The 17,783-nt window shown below is 46.6% G+C and overlaps 1 protein-coding gene across 8 annotated transcripts; it reads left to right on the plus strand.

Moving 5' to 3' along the window:
- The first annotated feature begins 256 nt into the window (after positions 1-256).
- On the plus strand, positions 257-17,391 carry hipk1a (homeodomain interacting protein kinase 1a). 8 transcript variants are annotated; one of them, XM_040153020.1, is made up of 17 exons: positions 257-601; positions 2,930-3,728; positions 4,165-4,538; positions 4,652-4,775; positions 6,103-6,222; positions 6,336-6,422; positions 6,935-7,116; positions 7,292-7,442; positions 8,407-8,611; positions 8,945-9,063; positions 10,211-10,348; positions 12,909-13,060; positions 13,229-13,381; positions 14,299-14,469; positions 14,567-14,760; positions 14,861-14,991; positions 15,839-17,391. In XM_040153020.1, the coding sequence occupies exons 2-17, from the start codon at positions 3,000-3,002 to the stop codon at positions 16,349-16,351; spliced, it is 3,543 nt and encodes a 1,180-aa protein (XP_040008954.1). In that variant the 5' UTR covers positions 257-601; positions 2,930-2,999; the 3' UTR covers positions 16,352-17,391. The 8 variants fall into 8 exon arrangements, with proteins under 8 accessions (XP_040008954.1, XP_040008951.1, XP_040008952.1 ...); XM_040153017.1 differs by having other exon boundaries at positions 2,998-3,728; XM_040153018.1 differs by having other exon boundaries at positions 2,998-3,728; positions 12,912-13,060.
- Positions 17,392-17,783: the final 392 nt, after the last annotated feature.

The following is a 17,783-nucleotide window of genomic DNA, read 5'->3' on the forward strand; positions in this document are numbered from 1 at the left end:
GGCGAAGTTTGTTGGGGAAACTTTTCTAGTCTCACTCTGGGAAGCTTCTGCTGGCGGTGGAGAATTTACCCGACTCTACCCGAGGCGGACTCAGAGCCGGTGCCCGCCGTGGCGCGGTGTTTGCGAGCGACGAGCGACACGTGCGGAGGCGTCACGGACAGTCGTTCGGCCGCCCGTCACGTCTCGCCGCGCGCTGACGTCGGCGCGGCAGGAAGCACGCTACGGCGGCCGGACGGTCCGTGACGGTGGGGCCGCGTCTGTTCGGGCGACGGCGCTCGCCGAGGCGATAGCTGACGTTCCGAGCGACGCCGTGCAGACATGTCGCCCGCCCGACGCGCGGTGTGACTGCGGCATCGAGTCAGATATGACTCAGACGCGCGCGGGGCCAGCTAGCCGTTAGCCTAGTCAGCCCTCCTCCTCCTCCTCCTCCTCCTCTTCCTCCTCCTCCGCCTCCCCCCGCCTCCTGCCTGCCACGGCCGGGGCTCCAGCGGGGCGGCTAGCCGCTGAGCGGATCCGGCCGCGGCAGCACACGGAGCCCGCAGACGACATGACGAGGCCTTGATGTCGGCCCGGCGACGGCGTCTTCAGGCATCGGATACAGGTACAGTCGCTCGCGAGGAGGCGGGGCCGCGGTGCCGCGGGGCCGCGGTGCCCCCAGTGTCAGGCGGCGGTTAGCGTTACCCCCCCCGGTGGCCTGTGCGGATCCCCGAAGGGGGGCGGCGGCGAAAAGACAAAAAAAAAAAAAACCCGACCCCGGTGTGTGAGCCAGCTGGGGCAGAGAGAGGAGCGCGACGACGACGACGACAACAACAACAACGGGTGTGTGTTGTAGCACTGGAGCGATGTTGTTTGCAAAATGTGCGAAACTGCGTCGCGATCCCAGTGTGTGCAGAAATCTGCAGATGTGTGGTGGGATTTGTGAATGTGCAAGGGAACCTGCAAATGCAGATGTGCACACAAATACGCAAATGAGATTAAGATTTTTACACGTGCAAACGGATCTGCATAGATACGCAGATATATTTGCAGATCCCTTCGCGCACACCACAGATCGCATTTGCGATGCACATACCTGTGCACAGGTTCACAAATCTCAGCACACATTTCCAGATTCTCGGACACATTCGGGAACCTGAGTACACACACACACACACACACACACACACACCGCGATTCGGGTAAAGTTTCGCAGCTCTCCACGAACGTTTGCAGGCAACGCTGCTACAGTAACGCCACCCTAGGAAGGGGACTTAGAAGGAGCACATGTATCATTGAGCTGTCACAGGTCTGTGTTTGTTTGTGTGTGTGTGTGTGTGTGTGTGTGTGTGTGTGTGTGTGTGTGTGTGTGTGTGTGTGTGTCCAGATTTGACGAGTCTCGGTATAATGGGTCCCCTCAGTACTGTCATTTATTCGTTGTTTAGTTGCCTTTTATCTTCCCCTAGCTGCTGGGAAGCTGCAAATCAGAACGACTGGAACGATTAATCGATTAATCGATCGGTCAAGCAAAAAAAAAAAAAAAAGTGTATAAATTATAACCATTTTGACAGTCAATTAATCGGGAATCAGGTAATATTTTCTTTTAAGTAAAACCGTGTGCATTCTCTTTGTACATCTTCTTCAATGTGAGGATTTGTCTGCTTTTCTGTCTGGCTACAGGAAAGGTTGGGAACCGCGGCACTGGAGCGCTAAATGTTTATTAGTACGCAGCTGAAAATTGTCCCCAACAGAGGCACCATTTACTCCCGCTTGAGTAGTGTTTGCTAAAAACTACAGTACCTAGCTGTTTTAGGACACTAAAACCATTTTAGTTAATGTCAGAGGGGACCAGTTGGCCCGGGGCTGAGAGCCACAGACAAAGTAGGGAAGTCGTGAAGTGTCTTAGAGACAGACCAACACTTCAATTGGCATCTGTTTTGGTAATCGATTCATCGCTCAAGTTTTTATTTTTCCCAAGCTGAAATGCCCAAAATATACTTGTTCCTGCTTCTCAAATGTGAACATTTGCTGCATTTCCTTGTCTAAGCATTATTGTAAAATTATTTTCCTTAGGTTTTTGACTGTTGTACGGGCAAAACAAGGCCTTTATTGGAATCACTTTGAACTCCAGGAGATTGTGATGGGCATTCTTCACTGTTTTCTGCTTTATAGACCAAACGATGAATCGAGGAATAGAGAAAATAATCTGCAGATTAATCAGTTATGAAAACAACTGTTAGTTGCAGCCCTAATTATTTCATTCTTGATTAATCTGCCGATTGTTTTCTCAATCAACCAAACGCTTCGTCTAAAAGAATATCAGAAAACAGTGAAAAAATGCCCGACATACCAAGAGGATGCATTCACATTGCTGGTTTATTTTGAGCAACAGTCCGGAACCCCAAAGATTCCAGTTTATTATCATATATGACAAAGAAAAGCATCAGATCCTCACATTTCAGAAGCTGGAGCCAGCGAATGTTTGGCGTTTTGCTTGAAAATTGACTGAAACGCTCAATCAATTATCAAATTAGTTGCAGACTATTTTCTGTCGAACCAGAATCTGTTTTTTATGAGCCAAGTATGCAAGCGTACAAAGAATGTGTCTCGGCTTTTTGTTCTGCAAACGCAACACAGAAGAAGTGAGGTAAAAAATTAATGATAAATAATGAGATAAAACAAAAATAGAATTAAAATCTATTTACAGACATTTGTAATAGTTGTGAAATGGGACGCAAGAATTTGAAAGGAAATCTGGACCGTGCTGTGAAGAAATATGTGAAGGTGAAAATGAGAAGTGACATGTGCAACTAGTAATGAGATTGTATGACAGGGGAGGTGGAAAACAATGTACAACACCCAGTCCAGTTTGACAACAGTACATTTCCGCTATTTAACATTCTTTCTGCATGATCATCCGTAGATGACAACCTCTTATTTCCGCCTGTTTCAGGCTCTCGCCTCCGGGGGTTTTCAGATGTCCCGTTGATGGTTGTTTCCAATCTTCCATCTTGTCCACAGACATGGCGTCGCAGCTCCAGGTGTTCTCCTCCCCCTCTGTGTCCTCCAGTGCCTACTCTCGTTCAAAGAGGCTCAAAGTGGAGAACCCTGCCTGGGATGTGTCCAACCAGCTGGGAGACAACGGTTACTACCAGCAGAGCCCCGCCCAGGGAGCTGCACCCTCCACCTCTGGCTCTGGCTTCAACCCAGTGTACAACCCCGGCCAGGCGCATCCGCCGACCGCCGGCTCCCGGGAGCAGACGGTGGTGCGGGCGGCAGACAGCACAGGCAGCCTTCGCGGGCCTCCCTCCTCCTCCTCGTCCTCCTCCTCTAGCCGTCGTGTCAAGGATGCGGAGTCCTCCTCCCAGCCGTGCGACCTCTACCACAAGCAGTACAGCTTGAAGCGGAAGAGCGAGGAGGTGGACAGCAGCGACAGCGTCCAGATACTAGAGGAGCTCTCAGCCCCCGTGGTCTCAAACCGCACCGGTGGCGGAGGGGGGACCACCACTGCTCAGTCCATAGCACATTCCACTTCTACCACAAAGAGCAGCAACTCCCACAGTGAGGGCGACTACCAGCTGGTCCAGCATGAGATTCTGTGCTCGATGTCCAACAGCTACGAGGTGCTCGAGTTCCTGGGACGCGGTACCTTCGGCCAGGTGGCGAAATGCTGGAAGCGGGGCACAAATGAGATAGTGGCTATTAAAATCCTGAAGAACCACCCGTCCTATGCTCGTCAGGGTCAAATAGAAGTGAGTATGATGTTGCAAAGACTAAAAACACCAGGTTGGAAAGCTGAGGTCAGTCTTTATAAATCCAGAACTGGCATCGTGATTTTAGCTTTTCTTCAGTGTCAAAATAATCCAGTGATAGTTGTCTGTTCATCCATGGGTACAGTGCATACACGAACTGCTAATAGCTAATTCAGCATGACCTTTAATGGTGAAAACTGTCAAAAATGTAAACAAACATGGGCATTTTTGAGTAGCCCAACTTATTTAGAAAATAACGGTATGCCTGGTTAAGACACGTAGTGGAAAGCTTGGCAATAAAGGGAGTTTAAGCCAAGCCAAAAGGCGTAGGGTTGAAATGGCTAAAATACAAAATGTGGCCAGTTGATGTATTCTCCATTATCATCCATCCATGAACACAAATACATCCTCATCTTCCGCTCCCTCCTCCCCGTAGGTGAGCATCCTTAGCAGGCTGAGCACGGAGAACGCTGACGAGTTCAACTTTGTCCGCTCGTACGAGTGTTTCCAGCACAAGAACCACACGTGCCTTGTGTTTGAGATGCTGGAGCAGAACCTTTACGACTTCCTGAAGCACAGCAAGTTCAGCCCCCTGCTGCTCAAGTGTATCCGGCCTATTCTGCAGCAGGTGGCCACGGCGCTGATGAAGCTGAAGAGCCTGGGGCTGATCCACGCCGACCTGAAGCCTGAAAACATTATGCTGGTGGATCCGTTGAGGCAGCCGTACAGAGTGAAGGTCATTGATTTCGGCTCCGCCAGCCACGTGTCCAAAGCGGTTTGCTCCACCTACCTGCAGTCGCGATACTACAGGTCAGTGTGTCGGCCTGGACTGTACAGTAAGGGCTGTGGATGGTCACTCCACTGTGTCTGAAATACGAACCAGCTGCGATTTTGTCATTTGTCAATTTCGGCGTTGCTTGCAGAGCTCCGGAGATCATTCTGGGCCTTCCTTTCTGTGAAGCCATCGACATGTGGTCTTTGGGATGTGTCATTGCTGAGCTGTTTTTGGGATGGCCCCTCTATCCTGGTGCCTCGGAGTACGATCAGGTCAGCTGCGCCTCTCTCATATGTGTGTGTGTGTGTGTGTTTGTTTGTGTGTATATATATATATATATATATATATATATATATATATAAAAAGTGACATTTACATTCTTTCTCAATACAAAACGGTAGTAAGTCATCATACACATCTTTTTTCAAACATTATTATAAATTAAAGGAGTTGTTTAACATTTATTTGGGAAATTTGCTTATTCGCTTTCTTGCTGAGAGTTAGATGAGACAGTTGATACCACTCTCATGTCTGTATGGTTAAAAATGAAGCTACAACCAGCAACTTGGTTTAGCAGAAGGGGGGGGGGGGGGGGGTGCTTGACTATTTCTTTTTGTGTTTGAGTTTGTGTGTGTGTGTGTGTCACTACATATCATACAACATGTGCGTTACATTACATTGACTTGTCAGACTTGTCAGTGCACTCAAATCTGGTTGGAGCAAGAGCTAGATATCATCCAAAAGTGGAAGTGAAGCACTTTGAAAAAAAAAAAAAAAGGGCTAAAGTCATGTTCAGTGCTATCCTTTTTTTGACAAGATGTAAATAAGTTATAGCGAGGGTTGTTGAAGTGTGGTCTGAAAAGGTGGGGTTTTAGCCCGCGGTGGAAGATGGGCAGGGACTCTGCCGTCAGTCGGGAGCTCACTCTATACCCTGGTGGAGCCGGCACAGAGAGGGGCCTCGACCGAGATGGGCGACCGCTGGGTCCTCCGTGCGATGAGGCGGCTAAATGTCCAGAACGAGTATATATAGAACGAGTACATACCTAATGCCTTCCCCCGCTCACTGAGCACGGTCGGTCCAAAGAGCCACAGCCACACGAAAGCACTTTCACTGAAAAACATTAGCAACTCTCCTCATGGGAAAAGAGTTAAAGCCTCCTCAAAAAGTTTCTAGATTTGTTTTTGCAAAAGAAGTCAGTAAAGGGCTTTTAAGAGTTGCCGAACTGATCGCTAGACTACGCTAAGCAGGGAAGCTGACCGGCTGTGGGCTGTAGCTTCATATCGAATGAACTGCTAGGGGAGTGGTACCGACCTGCTCAACCAAATCTCGGCGAGAAAGCGAATAAGCAGATTTCCCCAAATTGGCGGGCCGTTCCTTTAAGGGGTTTTCGCACCTTGTCTGCGACTGGGAATGTGTACAGAGTGTGAGAAAAGGTTGAATACTGTGGTTTGCAGTTGAGTTAGAGGGGCTGACATGACCAGGCCTCAGGTGGAATTAACTGTATAAACTGATGAGGGACATGAGGTCGCAAGGTTTACACGGTCTAATGCCGGCAACTGACTGTTTTTTTTGTTTTCGTTTTTTTTTTACCCTTTCAGATACGTTACATTTCCCAGACCCAGGGCCTTCCGGCAGAGTACCTGCTGAGCGCAGGGACCAAGACCAGTCGCTTTTTCAACCGAGGCCCCGACTCGAGCTACCCCCTCTGGAGACTGAAAGTAGGTGTCTGTGCAGATACCAGACCCCAAAGAGAACAAACGAAACAGCATTCCCACATCAGCACATGGACAGTACATACACTGAGGTCGTGTCGTGGTTGTTTTTTCTGCAGACACCGGCGGAGCATGAGGCAGAGATGGGGATCAAGTCAAAGGAGGCAAGAAAATACATCTTCAACTGTCTCGATGACATGATGCAGGTGAGGACGCATCCGTTTAATTTCAGATTAGGGTGCAAAGGGTGATACAAAGTGCCTGGACAGACTGAAGAACAAGCCTAAAAAAAACAAGACAAGACTCAGAATGAAGAGCCTGTGCGAACACGTAGAATGTAAATCCTGTACACAACGACTACTTTCTAAACACTGACTCCTGAGGTAGAGCGGGCTCAGCCAGTGTTCAGTTGTTTGGGGAGGGAGGTGTTGAGGAGCTCGACCGCTACTACTGGCGCTTTCTGCCCGACGGCTTCTGCAGTTGACAAGTGACATTATTGCTGGAACGGGTTATTTTAAATCCCTCCCCCCTCTAGGGATACAGGGTAGGGCACCGTGTCTGCAGGCAAATGGATCGTGGGTGCGCCAGTCTGCTCTACTGTGTGCACTGCATTTTTTTACTGTAAACCGGCTTTGAGCCCCGGTTAAGCTAACGTGTGCTGGGTAGAACCAGGATCTGTCCCACGGTTTGACAAACACCGGCTTTGTTTGACGAACAGGTGAACATGACAAACCTGGAGGGGACGGACATCCTGGCGGAGAAGGCCGACAGGCGGGAGTTCATAGACCTGCTGAAGAAGATGCTGACACTAGACGCAGACAAACGGATCACGCCCATGAAGACTCTGAACCACCCCTTTGTTACCATGACGCATCTGCTGCATTTCCCTCACAGCTCACAGTAAGACAGCAAGTGCAGGACGGTGCTGATGCTAAACTGTATGGGTTTTGTTTTCTTCTTTAGATAAACGATCAGTAGCGATGTTGACCCTTTGTTTTTTACTAGTGATTGCAGTGGCAAGGAGTCCATGAATCCATCTGTGCTTCTAATTTTGACGTTCTTCTCTACTGCGCAGCGTAAAGTCATGCTTCCAAAATATGGACATATGCAAACGAAGATGCAGCGCCTTTGAGAACGGAAAGAATATGTTTGCCAGCAACGGTACCCCGAGTGCAGCCACCAACCTCACGGTCACCTTTAGTAGCCAACTAAACCAGCACAATCAGGTGAGAATTTTATTCTCTCATCTGCCTCCAGGGCATTTGGTTCCGCCCAGCATTTTGCTTGTCTCCAGTTTTCAGTAGCAGCAGTAGCAGCAGTGGTAAAGGGCTTCGGGCTCTGGGTTCTCATTTATCAGCTGTGTACGTTCCCAGTTTTATGCTTAAACCATATGTACGCTTATTTCTACACACAGAACCTGATTTATTAGTTTCTTTTTCTCGTGCTCTAGACTGAGGTTCCTGGCTCTATGTTTTGGGAAACAAGGTAATCACTTTGTTGACAGCAGGGACGTAGTCAACCAAAGAAAATCTCTGGCTGGATGCTTTGAAAACATTTTCAAATGTAGCCTGTCCCTCCGCCTCTGTCAGAGAGGTGTCAATTCAACTACAGACAGGTGACAAATCAAAGGAAAAAATCTGAAAAGTGAGTGCAGCAACAGGATGACAATGAGCCCATGCATAGGGCACAGGGGGGTCACTGAATGGTTTTCATGAGTAAGAGAATGATGTGAATCAAATGCTATGGCCTTTGCCGTCACCGGATCTCAAAGCAATGGCAGATATCTATGGGAGGTTTTGGACCAACGTGTTAGACGGCTCTCGCCGCCACCATCATCAAAACACCAGACGAGGGTAAAAATATTTTGGAAGAATGGTGTCCATCCCTCCAGTAGAGTGGATGGCCCAACACCTTGCTAAGACACTTTATCTTGGTCCTTTAATTTGACATCCGTCTGTATGTTTAATGTTGAGATCGTAGTTATTGGTGGTGCATTACATTAAAATGTGATTCAAATATTCTTCCTCCCTCATGTTTGTAAATGGGTCGGGCAAAACATTAGGAGCACATCTCAGTATAATGCAGCTTGTGCTGCAAAGGACAACATCATTAGCAGCACAAGCTAACTCTGTACCTCGCTTGAAGCTGAACATTATTTTACAGTGTTTTTCTGCATGTTGCGTCTTCCAGATGGCCTCAACAGGAGGCCAGTCCCTGTCCCTCAGCAGTAACGTCCCGTTGTTGAACTACCAGCCTGGCCTCTACCAGCAGGCCACCATCAACATCCCCGGCCTGACCCAACAGGGCGTGCCCCTGCAGACCAGACCCACCCAGCTCTGCGCCCAGACTGAACCCTTCCAGCAAACGCTCATAGTTTGCCCCCCCACCATCCAGGGTGAGGACGAAAGATATTCACGTTGTGTTGCTTCAAAGAAAGCAAATCTTAGTTCACACTTTTATGCTAAAAATGTGGAGATTATAAGAGCTTGACCAACCAGCAACTGCAGAAGTAACAGCAATGAACAGAATAAAATAATTTCATTCGTCAGTTTTTACATTTTCATCACAATCAAATGACACAGAGGAGGAAAAAAAAGCAAATTTTGATATTTTGCTTTTGTGCAGCTAATGTCATAATCCCCAAATTTCTTTTATTCTACATTTAGTATTTGTCTTAGTGTATATTTGTTGTATTTTTGACATGATATAATGTGCTTCCATCCTGTAGGTCTTCAAACATCCAATAAGCCCGCTGGTTATCCAGTGAGGATGGAAAACTCAGTACCCTTAGTTCCTCAGAACCAGTCGTCCCAGTCTCTTCACATCCAGCCCGGCATGCTTGCACAGGTAGGACCCACTGCAGGAGCACCAGGGTTGGGATTCGACGGCGTTTTATTGAATCTGAAATCCAGTATCCTAAGAAAGCTGTGTCTAGTTGGGGCCCCTAGTCATGTTTCAGAGGTCTATGAGTTTTTAGCAGTTGCGCCAAAGGCACTTTGCCCCTCTAAAATTCTCAGAAAAACACAAAAACAGCAAATATTATATAAATAAAACTCCAAAATTTGAATTCCATTATTTTGGAGCGGAAACATTAACCACCTCACGACCCCTCAGATTTGTCGTTTGACCCTTTGGAGGGGCCACGATGCTCAGGTTGGAAACCACTGGACTAAACTACCTAACTGTATGTACAGTAGATAAACCAGCGCCACCTCGACCAGCCACAACAGTAAAATACTACTGATGCATTGATGGACTAGTTTTAACGTTGTGATAATATAATTTATAATAATAAATCAATCATAGAGGCATTTTTTAAAATAAATGAGTATGTTTGATACTTTAATTACATTTTGCTGATAATACTTATATACATTTACTTAAAGATTTTGAATTTTGAAGGACTTTTGCCCGTAATGGAGTATTGTTGTTAAGTTACTCCTCAATCAGACGACGGCCACGTTTTCATTTTGGCAGAGAGCTTTGGTATCATTAGTTACACCTGATACAATCGGCTGCTGGTGACATTTGCCATTTAAACCGGTGAAACTGACGGTCAGCGGGGGCTAAAAATGAAAAGCAGCTACCAGAATGTTTTGCCCATTGTTAATTAAAAAGATGAAAGGTTCGATAACACGTTTGTTAGCCTCAAGGCTTCTCCAATCCGGACATTTTATCAGCAGGTAGCTAGATCTGAATTGGAGCCAGCTTTCGGGACCCAACCCTAACCACCACCCTCTACATCTGTCTTTTGGTTTATGTACATGTGGTTGGTCATTTACTCCAGGTTTTTTTAGTTTTTTGATTTTTCTACGTACCAAAGAACATGTTCTTCTCTGCTAACTAAAAACTCTTGATCCAAAGCAAAGACCCCCTTCACCTTTAGGTTTCAGTAGAATATGAAGCAGATCTGTACCAAATGTGTCCTCTCTGTGTCTGTTTTGGTGTCTGAACGCCTCCCCTCCTTGCACCCTCCCCTCGCACCTCCTCCTAGGCCTCCTTCGACCCCCTGCTGGTAGGCAGCCTGTACGCCTCAGTGGCGGGAATGCCACGTTTAGGCTCGGTCCGGCTGCCAGTTGGCTGCAGGGGTGGAAACCTCTGCAGCTTCCTGGATCAGAATGCCTCCATGCTGGTAAAGCACCAACACCACAACTGCCACCTTGGCTAAAATCTCTTCTTTCTTCCTCCTAGCACATGTAACACCACATCGGTGGTGTGCAGCAGAGCATGAGACGCATGTGCAACTTGCCAGCGTGGTTTGTGCTTTCGCTTTCAGCTTCTGGTGTTCCTCTTATTTCTCACGGTTAAAGAAGATCAAGTTTTCATAAGGGCTCTCAAAGAGTGTTGACTATCTAGAACTTGTTGCTACGGAGGTGTGCACAGTGTTTATGTTGTTACCAAAGTCCCTTGACAGATTTCCAGGTTTGTTTTGGCTGATACTTTCAATGTTGGGTTTCATCGCGCTGGGATATCTCATTGTGTTTACTTACCTGTAACTATGATACGTGGTGCAGATGCAGTGTCTAAATGACAGTGTTTTATCATTGGTGTTCCTGATGTGTTACTGAACGCTCCAATGTTTCCAAGTGCTGGCATTCACTTAAGCAGATAAGTGGAAATTATTTCCCCCTCAAATGTGTGTGTAATATTAAATAGAGCCTGGCTGTTGCTATATCAATCGAAACACATAACATAAACAAAGATTTCCTGATAAAGATCCATTACATTTCGTTATTGAGGGGGGCATGTGGAGTGTCTGAATCAGCTCTCACTGTTATTTACATGTCTGAATGTGCCCACGTTTGTTTTTCTTGTGTTTTTCTGATGGTCCAGTTGTCCCTCTGATATTACCGGTTCTTGCCAGCTGTTTTGAAATGTGATGGTCTACCGGTATGATATCCTCGGTGAAAATCAAACGTGTTTCTAAGGCACCAACTGTAACTGCACTGACGTGCAAGCCGTGGATATATTTTTCCATTACAGCATTTAGGCAGAATGAGTAGAACGCTATACGCTAGCAGCTCATGCCTCCTAATGACAAACCATGCCGTTGGCTAGCTTTTTGGCTAACTAATTTAGTAAGAGATGGGCCGCAAGCATGAATTCCATAGCGGCTGCCAGCGCGATACTGACGAGGGAGAAAACGACAGGGCCGTTGTTCATGTATTGTCTCCAACCGTCTTACTTACAGTTTCACAAAGAAACACAAAATCAGGTTTGTCAACGGGCTATAGCCTACACCACTCAACTGCTTTGCTCTCTGGTGGTGCAGCAGCGAGACTGGTACAAAACAGCTCAAGCACCTGTGTTTGGCTTTCCACTACTTTGATTTCTTGTTACTTATTTGACGTCATAAATGCCGATAATGATTTATCTGCAATTACGTGAAATGGGCTGATAAAATCGTCCCGCATCGGTCGGGCTCTACCGTAATATTGGTATTGGTAAAAGTAGCCTGAAGTTTTTGACCGGTAGTGGTTCTAAGAAGCAGCGATTTGATCAATGGGCCCCGGTTTTGCTCGTATTTCATACGCGTGCATGAGCGCGAGGGTGGCACAATACACGTTCCCGCCAACACGTTCACGCTGTTTCATTGTTCGACAGGTGGCGGTAAGGCATCAAGAAACGTAGCCTGATGCACCCGCAGAAAGCAGAGAAGAGCACTGCAAGCTTGCCAACATGGATGTAAAATCTCCGCTTTACAAATGTTTTATGAGGAAAGAAATGCAGTAAACATGTCGGTTAGGCCTCAAGTATATACACAGTTTTTTTTTTTTGATGAGAAACTCTGAATATAAACAGCACTTTGTCGAGGAAAACTCCGCAGAACAGCTTTAATTTGCTGTAAAAAATGTTGCTTTCTCACTACAGCAGCTGGATACTTAAAGCAAACGAATGAAATTTTGGGAAATACGCTTATTCATTCAATTTACAATCCAGAGAAGAAAAAAAAAAACCCCACCATGTAGAACCATGACACCTCCTGATGGTAAATTCAAAAAAGAGGCAGTGGCAAACAGCAGTGCACACTGCTACCTTTTTGGTTTTCTTTAAGCTTTAGGGACTTCTGAAAAAAAAATGGATTTTGTTAACAGTGCTGTTTAAGGAATGCCAGGAGTTGTCGCTATAGCGGTGAGACCAGCGTCGACACCTTCCCTATCTCACTCTCACACATCCCTTCGATTTCAGGTTGGCTGTCTTTCCACTGGACTAAGTGTCACAGCACAGCTGTATGGCATGCATGCTTGGCATCAGACCCTGTTTTTATTTCCTGTCTGCTTTGTTTGGTATTTACTCCTTCTTAAGTCTCTTTTAGCACATTTCCCTCTCAGCGGTAACGAATGGCTCCCCCCTGCACAGGACTACGTCTGCAGAGGGTGACCTCATCTCCTGTTTTGTTCAACTTGTCAGTGTGTCAGTGCTTAGTTCTAATGTAACATCTGCTGGATGTCTTGGTGCAGGACAGAGATGGGAACCTTGGTGGTTGTCTACAGGCTGCATGTCTTTTCTTTCAGTGTGTTTCTCTAAGAACATCATTCTGATTTCTTTTCCACAATGGTCGACACACTGCGCTTTGTGCCCTTCTTACAGACTGTCACTGCTGAAATTGGACCAAGTGACATCTATTCATTGCAGTCTTTTAAACTTGTGTTTGTGTGTGTGTGTGTGTGTGTGTGTGTGTGTGTATACAGCAGGGCTGGCCAGCAGGCACACAGCAGATACTCATCCCTTCCACATGGCAGCAGATGCCCGGCATGGCCATCCACAACCCTGGGCAGACTGTAGTGCCTGACTCACCTATGGGAGCCCCTGTCTCTGACAGTCAACAAGCTTCTGGCTGGAGGTTGGTTTAGTCAGACGGGAAATTGTTTTCATGCTGTGTTTAAAGGGCAGAACTTCGGGTCACTCTGCTATTAAAATGTAATGGAACGACTGGTAAATGCTCAGAGAGTCACGCAGAAGTGATGCAGTTTAGATTAAGCAAGTCAAATTTGTTCTTCTTTTTGAAAAGGGGCCGTCATGGCAGCCAGTACGATGGTGTCAGCCAGCAGGACTCTGGTGTGGGCCGTCACGCTGCCTCCCAAAACCACAACTCAGGGGCCGCTCACTCAAGAGCCCAACAGGGCAAGAGGTCAAAGGCTCGACATGCCGAGAGCAGAGCCAGGTATCCTGCCAGTCATACACTCACCTCATCTACGTACTGTTAGGGACCAGGTCGTCCACAAACTCTAGTGTCGGTGGTTTGATCCCTGGTTTCTCCTGTCCACGTGTTTGAGTCAGTATGGCTGCAACGATTTTCACTAACAATAACTTGGCAGATTATTTTCTTGGTTAATTGAGAAAACAGTGAAAAATACTAATCTCAATTCCCTTAAGGGGATGAGGCAGGTGATATATTTTTATTACTGTCAACAAATCCTATGAAAAGACCAAAAACCAACAATGAGTTGATCCTACTTACACGTAATGTCTGTGCATCCCAAGCCTGATATCCTGTTCCTCTGTGGAGCACCAAAGCTGTATTAATCCACAGATGAAAATAGACCCAACAAATGTACCGTTCAACCTTGTTTGAGTAACATTTGCTAAGGACTACAGTGCTCAGCTGCTTTAGGAAATCACGTAGTCTTTAACAAACCTTAAAGTGTATATTCATGACCAGTTTTTAGATTCAGGTCCTCGGTAGAAACCAGTTTTTCTTGGAGTGGTGAGCCACAGACAGGGGAGGGAAGTCAAAAGGTTTTGAGAGACAGACTAACTCATTCTTGCTTTTGGTCTTTCTGGGATTTGTTGACAATAAGAAAAAAGTAGCTTTTTCTGCCAAATGGGTCATAACGTGTGATCTTTGTGTGCCCTAGTGTGTATTTTATTTTATAAGGATATATAAATAAACATATATTTAATATTTAATAAGAATTAAAGTTTATTTGCAGTAAGCTTAAACAAAGAAAATGAAACGCACCATGAAAAGGTGGCAGGCCATGTCCATTTCCGCAGCTCACTTTGGAGAGGTCGCCCGAAATATTCAAATAGATCTTGTGTCTGGAATAAGGTGGTGACGGATCATCCTTTTCTCTTCAGGCCTTTGTCGTCAGTACATTCAGCCACCACCGTGGTCCACAACACTTCCGCTTTTGCCGGCGACCAGTCTCAGCCCATCGTCATCTCTGACACACCCAGCCCTGCCGTCAGCATCATCACCATCCACAGCGACTCAGAGGACGAGGATGACAGGAAGTTCCCCGCTGCATGGTGAGCTCTTTTCCCGTCTGCAGAATTACTTGAGTAAAATCGAGGGGTTTTACTTTGCTGATACGGTATTTCGCTCTTCCCTTATTCCCTACCGCAGCTCTGGAACGAGCCAGAGGACCAACGTGATCAGCTGTGTGACGGTACACGACTCCCATGACTCCGACTCGTCCACCAGCAGCCCCCTCAGCCCCAAGACCACCTCACAGCCCGCCAAGTCTCTGGCCATTATCATGCCCTCTGTGAAGAGCCAGCCTGGAGAGAGCACAACCCACAAAGCTCCGGCAGCTCCAGGTCTGTTAAGCTGACATAAAACAGATCCCTTTTGCCTCCAACAGCTGGAATTTGCACTCTTAGTGCTCAGTGGTAATCTATCTGGTTTTTCCACGGGTAGATCAAGCTACAAGTGGCTCTGGAAAGTCCAAGAAGGGGTCGAGCCAGCAGTCCAGTCGGCCAGGAGATTCCAACACTGATCGCCATCAACGGGCCGCATCCAGCAGATCTCAGCCTCTGAACCTTAGTCAGGTAACAGCTTTCAAATGTAGCTGATGTCAGTTCCCGAGATGAACCCATAGAGAGCTGCGGTCTGTTCCAGTACCAACACCCATGTGATGTATTTCCCGTAACTGCAGCAGTGCGCACGTGCTCATTGGGACTGCGAGAGTGTAGAAGACAATCCGAACTCGCCGGGGTACGTTTGATGTGAATGAGGTCATCAAATCACTCCCGCAAATAGACGGCGTGGCTCAGTCAAGCTCGGGTGCTTCGATGGTTTTATTTAATTTTCACATTAATGACAATTTAGTTGGGACTCAGAGTAACTAAATGAAATTATCTAGAAGAGCATTAGTATATGAAACGAGATGTTGTTGATTCCGCATCTTAACCAATCGATTGTTATTGTTGTTATTGTTCATGTCAAAACACTACAGGGTCACGGCAGGACCTCCACAGATGGTCCAAGTGAGATCTGATAACCTCCCACGCGCTTGTGGTCTTAACGGGAACAGTTGCCTTTTGTCAGTTGCGTGACAAAAACAAAATACACAGAGCTTTTTAATTTGCTGATGAAGCTTTAAACACCTTTATCCGTCACGCTGTTGTCTGTTTTTTTTTTTTTTAATGTAATTCTTCTGAATCTGTCAAAGGGCAAGGCACAGACCAGCAGCTAACGATCTTCTCTGTATAGCGTTAATAAAAATGTCCTCATTTCTGATCAAATGAACACATTAATGCATCGAATAAACCTTGAAGAGGCTGAAGTTGAACTCGCTGGAGCAGTGGGCACTGTGAGACTACTCGCAAACACCACATGCATGGGTATCGGGACGCATCCTCTGTTTGCAGAGCTCAGTTCTCTCTGTTGTTTCAGGTGCAGCAGTCTGTGATGTCATCATCTCATGACCAAACGGGAAGCAGCAGTTCCCTGAGGCGGCAGCCCACATACCCCCCTCCCGTCTCCTCCCACTCATCCTACCGGCTGCACGAGAACGCCCTCTTCAGCTCGACCCCCAACCTGTACGCCTACCCGGCATCTGCCGCCCTGGCCTCCGTGTCCCAGGCCGTGGACCAGATGCAGGGCGGCTCGTCCCGCCACAGCAGAGCGAGCGGGGCGTACTCCTCCCTGGCGCTGCTCCAGAAGAGCGGCAGCTTAGCGCTGGGAGCGTCTGCTCCGGGACAGTACGGCAACCACCACCACCATCAACAGCAGCAGCAGCAGCAGCAGCAGCAGCAGCAGCAGCAGCAGCAGCAGCAACAGCAGCAGCAACATCAGCAGCAGCAACAGCAGCAGCAGCAGCAGCAGCAGCAGCAGCTGGGGGTGCAGCCTTTCCACCGCTCCAGTGCTGCTTACCAACGAAAACTCAACCAGTATCCCTACCTGTAAAGACGGACTGAGGGCTGATTGAGACAGAAGCTCTGCATGAAGACCAAATGGAGACCGATACTAGAGAGGAGCACAAGCCCATCACAGGCGCCTGTGATTGGGCTTGTTTTTAAACTCAACTTTTTACTTTCCTTTACTGTCCAGCCTTTGTTCCTAGAACTTTCTCTGATTATTTTTGGGATAAAATAATCACAGAATGTATTTGTATTTTAATCATGGTCAGTTTTTTTTTTTTTTTTTTAAATCTATTCCCACTGTGGGGTTTGTGTTGCATACTCGTATGTTAACAGCGACGAACGGTGCAGTCCGGAGAGTATTTGGACAGGGTTGCGGTGGCACTGTACTCGAGCGCATTTGATTTGAAATGAAACAACCGGGAAGAAGTTCGGGTGCTGACTTTCGGCTTAAAGCCAAGATTGTTACATCCACATCAGATAAACCACGTGGGAATTGTAGCCCTGTCCAAACATAGTGCCCAAAATAACGGGACCAAACTTAAAGCTGAAAATTCTGTAACCACTCACAGACTGCACTGTTTGTCGATTCTCAACACGTAAAGCCCAAAAAGTTCATTTTAATTTGAGAACTCTGTGTCGAGGAGGAACTGGAACTTGACTTAACTGTTATGCTGCTCTGTTAATAATATTATTATTATTACTATTATTATTATTGTTAATATTGATATTACTGTCTATCATCAAATAATTGTTTAAAAGTTGCATTTCCATATACACAATCGCCTTACTTATTTAGGCCAATTTCTTTAGTTATTTTAAATTTGTGTCAGGATGTTGTGACGAGTTAGATGAATATGTTGTATGTTTCCTTCAAGAGTGTGTGTGTGTGTTATCTCTACTACAAAAACACGCGGAGAACGTAAGCTATGTACTGTACTGTATAATGATGTGCCACTGTGTTTCTTCAGTGTTTTTTCCATGTTCATTCTGTTTTAGTACTGGCCATTGACTTAATCCATTTTCATATGTTTAGTGTGCTGAATGATGCAGTACATTTCACTGTAGAGAGAGTGTGTGTGTGTGTGTGTGGGGGGGGGGATGGGGGGGTCGGTCGGTGTTCAGAGGGGACTGTCATGTTTTGGTTTTGGTGTTTTTTATCTACAGATTTGAAGTTGTTGTTGAGGTCGCACGTGTCTTGACATGGAGCAGCATTCAGGATTTGAGATCAGACACTGCAGCTGCACTCGGCGTGTCGCTCGCAGAAGGTCGCCTTTAATTCGTACGACAAAAAAAAAAAAAAAAAAAAAAATAGGGGGGGAAAAATGTAGAAGCTCTTGTCTTGTGAAGTGATGTCTGTGAAGTCAAGCGTGCACATAAAATCCGATTGGGTATCGCACTTATGGTGTAAAAGTTAAAGCCATTTAGATGACGATTATAAAATTCACATTAATGCATTTGAATTGTGAATAATCAAA

The sequence above is a fragment of the Xiphias gladius genome, chromosome 18, assembly GCF_016859285.1.
Source record: "Xiphias gladius isolate SHS-SW01 ecotype Sanya breed wild chromosome 18, ASM1685928v1, whole genome shotgun sequence".
Classification (NCBI taxonomy): Eukaryota; Metazoa; Chordata; class Actinopteri; order Istiophoriformes; family Xiphiidae; genus Xiphias; species Xiphias gladius.

Coding starts and splice junctions, on each gene's coding strand:
- hipk1a (XM_040153017.1), top strand. CDS start 562: ATGTCGGCCCGGCGACGGCGTCTTCAGGCATCGGATACAG. Junction 6,223..6,335: donor ACCCCCTCTGGAGACTGAAA/GTAGGTGTCTGT, acceptor TTTTTTCTGCAG/ACACCGGCGGAGCATGAGGC. Junction 9,064..10,210: donor AGCCCGGCATGCTTGCACAG/GTAGGACCCACT, acceptor ACCTCCTCCTAG/GCCTCCTTCGACCCCCTGCT.